This window comes from Meleagris gallopavo, chromosome 5, assembly GCF_000146605.3.
Source record: "Meleagris gallopavo isolate NT-WF06-2002-E0010 breed Aviagen turkey brand Nicholas breeding stock chromosome 5, Turkey_5.1, whole genome shotgun sequence".
Classification (NCBI taxonomy): domain Eukaryota; kingdom Metazoa; phylum Chordata; class Aves; order Galliformes; family Phasianidae; genus Meleagris; species Meleagris gallopavo.
Genome location: NC_015015.2, coordinates 4,852,330 through 4,858,041, shown reverse-complemented (window position 1 = coordinate 4,858,041; position 5,712 = coordinate 4,852,330). Strand labels below are relative to the sequence as shown.

The 5,712-nt window shown below is 59.4% G+C and overlaps 2 protein-coding genes across 3 annotated transcripts in view; one reads left to right on the top strand and one right to left on the bottom strand.

Annotated features, from left to right (window-relative positions):
- Positions 1–85: 85 nt before the first annotated feature.
- MAX (MYC associated factor X) lies at positions 86–2,452 on the top strand. 2 transcript variants are annotated; one of them, XM_010710798.3, is made up of 3 exons: positions 86–1,147; positions 1,397–1,526; positions 1,604–2,452. In XM_010710798.3, exons 1-3 carry the CDS (start codon positions 1,010–1,012, stop codon positions 1,789–1,791), a joined length of 456 nt encoding a protein of 151 aa, XP_010709100.1. In that variant the 5' UTR covers positions 86–1,009; the 3' UTR covers positions 1,792–2,452. The 2 variants fall into 2 exon arrangements, with proteins under 2 accessions (XP_010709100.1, XP_010709101.1); XM_010710799.3 differs by having other exon boundaries at positions 670–1,147; positions 1,403–1,526.
- Positions 2,381–5,712, bottom strand: part of LOC100548337 (protein farnesyltransferase subunit beta-like) — an 11,998-nt gene continuing 8,666 nt past the window's right edge. Inside the window, exons 2-12 of the mRNA XM_019616049.2 lie at positions 5,113–5,192; positions 4,965–5,037; positions 4,708–4,799; positions 4,096–4,242; positions 3,924–4,007; positions 3,755–3,841; positions 3,552–3,681; positions 3,329–3,461; positions 3,015–3,126; positions 2,824–2,938; positions 2,381–2,744 (exon numbers count right to left, since the gene is read on the bottom strand). Coding sequence (XP_019471594.2) covers positions 2,643–2,744; positions 2,824–2,938; positions 3,015–3,126; positions 3,329–3,461; positions 3,552–3,681; positions 3,755–3,841; positions 3,924–4,007; positions 4,096–4,242; positions 4,708–4,799; positions 4,965–5,037; positions 5,113–5,192 — 1,155 coding nt within the window. The 3' untranslated portion in view covers positions 2,381–2,642. The remainder of the gene's footprint in view (positions 2,745–2,823; positions 2,939–3,014; positions 3,127–3,328; positions 3,462–3,551; positions 3,682–3,754; positions 3,842–3,923; positions 4,008–4,095; positions 4,243–4,707; positions 4,800–4,964; positions 5,038–5,112; positions 5,193–5,712) is intronic.

The following is a 5,712-nucleotide window of genomic DNA, read 5'->3' as shown; positions in this document are numbered from 1 at the left end:
GCTGTGGGGTCCAGTTTGGGGGGGAACACCTGTGGGATGTGTCTTTAGGAGGGCTGCATGGGGAAGAGGGAGGCTCTGGTTTGGGGGGTGGGGGATTGTGGTGATGGGAGGGCTCTGTTTGTGGGGAACACTTGTGGGGTTTTGTTCTGTGGGGATTATGTCATGATGGAGGCCCTATGGGGTCGAGTTGGGGGGGGAGGGGATACCTGTGGGATGTTTCTCTGGGGAGATTCTGTGTAAGGGGGATATCTATGGGACTCGGTGTGGGATGTGTCTTCGGGGGGGCTCTGTATCATGGGGGTGTGCCTGGGGCTCTGTTAGGGTGAGGATCTATGTTTGGAGGGAAATGGGGGGCTGTGGTGATAGGACTCTCTCAGGGATGCTTCTTTGGGGCTGTGGCTTCTGGGGGAGGGGGACAGCTGTGAGACTGTTTTTGGGGGGTGGGGTTGTGTTTGGGATACGTCTGGGAGGCTGTGCTTATAAGAGGGTACTTTGTCTTGGGGGTGGGAGCTAAATGGACACAGTTGGGTTTGGTGGGGCCATGTTATGGAAGTGGATTTACTTTGGGGGTGATGACACCTGTGGAGCTATGTTTAGGGGTCGTCTAGGGGGGCTATGGCATTGAATAGGGGCTGTCAGATGGGGGGAGCAGGAGGGCTGTGCCTGCTTTATGGGGAAGACACAATGAATTTGTGTGGCTGTGGGGGAGGGTGTCTCTTTTGGAGCCATCTCTCTATGGGCTCTTTTTGGAGCAGAGGGAAGCACGGGGCTGCCTCTTTCCAGAGAGCTACCTAGAGGAGAGGGGACATATGTGGGGCCATGCCCTTTGGGTATATGCAGAGGCAATGCTGTGTGCTATGGGGACTGTGATGCATTCTGGGGGGTGTGAAACCGCTTCTCCCCCACCAGCCCCCACTTCTAGGCCCAGCCCCAATTCAGCCACAGCAGGAAGCTGCGCCACAGGGAAACCGAAAGCACCATAACTCCCCCTCCACCCCCCTCTGTGTGTATGTGTGTGTGCACGTGCCCCCCCCTGCAGGCAGACAAGCGAGCCCACCACAATGCACTGGAGCGCAAACGGCGGGACCACATCAAGGACAGTTTCCACAGCCTGCGTGACTCCGTGCCCTCCCTGCAGGGCGAGAAGGTGAGGTTGTGGAGCGCGGTGGCACGCCCCACAGGGATCTTTTTGACTTCCCCCTCCCTCAACTATGCCAAGTGAAGCAGTGCTTCCTCCTGCAAACGTTGCCCAGCTCTGAGGTTTTGGTGGTGGAACCCAATGGTGCAGTCAGTGAGGGCCTGTGGATCTCTGAAATGGTGCCACACACATCTTGGGGGCCTCCACCCCACGGCAGAGCTGAGGTCTTTATCTGGCCCATCCCTTTTCCCACTATTGCCACAGGCATCCCGGGCCCAAATCCTGGACAAAGCCACAGAGTACATCCAGTACATGCGCCGGAAAAACCACACGCACCAGCAGGACATCGATGACCTCAAGCGGCAGAACGCACTGCTGGAGCAGCAAGGTGAGCTCCCCCCCAGGAAGGGGGTACAAAGGCCGCGCCCCTCCCCACACTGGGCTGTGACACCCCCTGCCTTGCAGTGCGAGCCCTGGAGAAGGCACGCTCGAGTGCCCAGCTGCAAGCCAACTACCCGGCAGCGGACAGCAGCCTCTACACCAACCCCAAGGGCAGCGCCATCTCCGCTTTTGACGGCGGCTCTGACTCCAGCTCTGACTCAGAGCCTGATGAGCCACAGAGCAGGAAGAAGCTGCGCATGGAGGCCAGCTAGGCCTCCCCACACCTGTCCCCTGGCCCCCTAAGGACTCACCCTTGTCTCCTCAAGGCTCCAGGGCTGCACCCTTGCAGTCCCCCATGCCGGAATCCGGGGGGGGCCTGGGGGACCCCGACTGCGTGGAGATGCCCCCAACCATCCCCCCTTTCCCCCTCCCCCCAGCCGCTAGCGAGCCTCTTTCTGCGCCCACTCTCCCCCTTCAATTTTATATGAGCATTTCTATTTATACCCAGGGACCACTGCAGCCCTGAGCTGAGCACGAGGCTGTGCAGGAGGCGGGCATCCCCCCCAGCCCCCATTGCCCACCTGTGGGCACCCCAAGGGGGTGAGCACGGGGGGGTTCTCGCTATTTATTTCCTGCGTGTGCAAGGCACCCCCCTGCCCTCCATGGCATGGAGCTGCAGGGCTCGGGCTGGGTGGTCTGCGTGTGCATCCTGCCCTATGTCCCACTCCTCCAACACACAAACACCAGAAGCCCCCTCCCCACATTTGTGGCATTTCCCCACCTCTCCTCTCCCTGTAGGTGACCCCATTTTAACGCCATTCATTCCATGGATCTAAAGTATGTTGTACATACTGCTCAGAGTTGTCTTGCAAGTTAAGGCTTCCCTTTACTATAAGACTTATAAATAATAAAAAGGAAAAAACCCAAAACTTATTTTATCCTTCCCCATGGTAACTGTGTTTTCTTGGGGTTGGGGAGGGAGGAGCAGGGCTGGGAACCCTCCCATGCTCCTTACTCACCCTGAGGGCAGGTGGCAGCTCTGCTTTATGGCCCCCCGGTTCCTTTTTGGTATGGCTAGCACCATGAGGGCCTCACTCTGCCCAGATGGGTGGAGCGCAGACCCCTACCCTGTTGCCTCCAGGCTGGGCACAGGCTGCTGCAAGAAGTGCATCACTGCCTTCACCACTTTTTCCGGCACAATGTTGTAGATGGGATGCGTGGGCTGCTGCCAGAGTGAAGGACAAAGCACTTTGAGCCTGAAGAAGCCCCGAAGTGGGAGTCCTGTATCCCCTCCCCCCACCTACCAGGCGGTTTTCAGGGATGCCCAGGACCAACTCGTGGTGCAGATCTCCACTGCCAAAGTGCTGGGCAATGGCCAACCCACTCAGGCAGTAGCAGGTGTGGTAGAAGTCCCGTGACCTGGGGCAGGGTGGGAGGCACACTGAGCAGAGAGGTCTGGGGGTGCATTACCTCCCCCACAGCCACCTCTACTCACTTTCCTGGCTTGTCCAGCAGCCCTCCAGCTGGGCACTGGCAGCACAGCAGGATGTACTCCTGCAGCGCCGACTGGTCAAACATCCAGCGTGACATGCTGAGCGCCTCATCACCTGCACAGAAGGGGGGGAAAGAGGGTCTGTTAAAACACCCCAAGACCACCCCAGGGAAGCCTCTTTCTAACCAAAGGTCCTGCTGCACCCTCCAGGGCTATGCCACGCTTTGTTTCCTTGCTCAAGCTCATTCATTCCCCTTCCACAAACATACTTCTTGGAGGCAGATGAAGCCCCAGTTTTCCCCATTTTGGCCACTCACCCTGTGTGTGAAGGGCACGGTGCAGCAGGGGCAGCAGCCCTGCCTGCCAGAAGGAGTAGCAGCCATCCACAAGCTTGTTGCAGCGGCCTTGGAAGCCACCCTCGAAGTGCATCTGCCGCCCAGTCACCCAGTGCTGCATGGGACAGCAGGTTTCATCACCAGGAGTGGGTTTCACCACCAGGATCAGGACCCCCCCAGCACCATGGCACCCTGTGACACCCACCAGCAAGCTGCGCAGGTTCAGCAGGTGCTCCTTCTTCAGGATGACCAGCGCTGCCAGCCCACAGAAGGTGTACCCACCATGAGCCTCCATGCCTGGCACCCCGCCAATACCGCCTTCCCAGTTCTGGCACCTGCATGAGAACAACACTAAGGACAATGACAGAGGGGCCACCAACCCTGTGCCCACTCTGGGCCAGCACTCACCTTGCTATCCACTCAGCTGTCCCAGTGAACAGCGCGGGTGTGAGGACATTGGTCAGTGATGCCACTGCAGCAGCACAGTAGGCACTCCTGGGGGAGAAGGGGGCAATGTCCCTCTGTCCCCAGCCCTGGCGAGGGTTGCATAGGGTCAAAGAGGGGACAGCTCACCCACCTGACATCCACCTCACCGCCTACGTGCATAAGGAAGGAGCCATCGGGCTGCTTCAGCGTGTGTAGGTACTCCAGCAGCTTCTGCCTGTGGAAGAATGTGGGTGTGTGGGGCAGCGTGGAGCTAGAAACCCCCTCGCACACCCCAACCACAGCCCCACACTGCCCTCCTTTACCTATCAATGATGCTATAGGCTTCTTCTGTGCCAATGATGCAGAGCGCGTTGACGGCGGCATAAGTGGGGGCAAGGTGGGGGTGCTGGCCTGGGCCCCCCCCAAAGCCACCCTGGGGACTCTGGCAGCAGCTCAGGAACTGGCAGACACTGCAGGGACAAGGGGGACAGCTGGGGACAGGAACCAGGGAAGGACACGGGCAGGGTGGGCCGGAGGATGAGGGTCCCAGGATGGCACTGAGCCATCCCATGGCAGCAAAGGGTTCCAGCCCCAGCTCAGCGTCCCTCGGTGTTTCCAGGGGGATTCCCACCTTGGTGATATGTCCCAACCACCTCGGGGAGCCCCCTACCCCAGGACGTGGATGCTGACTCCCGTATCTCCCCCACCTCCCTCTGTCACGAGATGCTGGCTGGCAAGAATAGGCAGCATTGAGGGCTCCACAGGACACAAAGCACCGTTGTGCTGGCGCCAGGGACACGGGGATGGCGGGAGGTGGCCCCAGAGGACAGGGCAGTGGGCACCTCTGGAAGCAGGCACACCCACGCTGAGCAGCTCTGACATGGCTCATGGGGTGGAGACCCCTCGGTGCCCCCCAGGGCTAAGGAAGGACTTACTCAGAGGCAATCGACTGGGGAATGGGCTCCTCCAGCAGCTCCAGGCTGTGCAGGATCCAGTAGCAGAGCCAGGGGCGGCTGGCATCCAGACACTATAGGGACAGGGAGAACACAAGGGGCTACAGGCACTCTGGGAAGGGCAAATCACGAATCCACCACCCCGGGGCACCCCATGGCACAGGAGCAGCCTTCAGGGCAGAAAGAACTCGATGACAATTGAAGGGTTCACCAGAGAGCCCTGGGGCTGTGCTCAGTACCTCATATGCTTCACCCAGCTGCCGGAGGCCTCTCTTCAGGTAGTGGAAGTGCTTCTCCCGCTGCAGGATGAACCTGCAAAGGCAGCAGGCAGGGCTCAGCAGAGCCCCAGCCCAGAGCATGCTGTGGGAGCACTCACGGGGGACTTACTGCACGGCATGGTGGTTCGTCTTGTAGGCATCGAACACTTCCTGCACAATGTCCTCCACTTTGCTCTGTGGCACAAGAAGTAGAGCACACAGTCAGTGCCAGGAGCTGCCACACCATGCAACCTCCACTCGCTTTAGGGCTAAGGTTAAAGTTTTTAGACCCCTCCCTGTCTCACCCCAGCACACCAGGGGCCAAGGGAGCTGATGCAAAAAGTACAGCTAGGGCTTCCTGGTCCCAGAGTTAAGCAATGCACCCTGGACTGGAGCTGGAGCAGGGGAATTCACCCCCTCACTGCCTCACACCTGGCCCATGGCACTCCCTTACCCTGGCACTCAGATCCCAGACCCACGGCATTCCCCAACCATCGCTTCTCAGACCTCAGTCCTTCAGGCTTTGGCCCTCTCAGATCCCAGTCTCAGCACTTGCCCCTCAGACCCCACCTCCCTCAGACCCAGCTCCACGGCTCCATCACAATCCCATGCTCTGCAAGCTCTCAGTTATAGGCCCTTTCATATCTCAGCCCCACAGCCCACTTAGACCCCAACCCATCAGCCCCCAGTCGCTCAGATCCCAACCCCACAGCCGCTTCAGCCCCCAGTC

Bases quoted from the DNA above. Each gene is read 5' to 3' on its own strand.
- MAX (XM_010710798.3), top strand. From the start codon at position 1,010: ATGTGTGTGTGCACGTGCCCCCCCCTGCAGGCAGACAAGCGAGCCCAC. The intron at 1,148-1,396 runs GTGAGGTTGTGG...TTCCCACTATTG, and splicing joins CCTCCCTGCAGGGCGAGAAG to CCACAGGCATCCCGGGCCCA. The intron at 1,527-1,603 runs GTGAGCTCCCCC...CCTGCCTTGCAG, and splicing joins CGCACTGCTGGAGCAGCAAG to TGCGAGCCCTGGAGAAGGCA.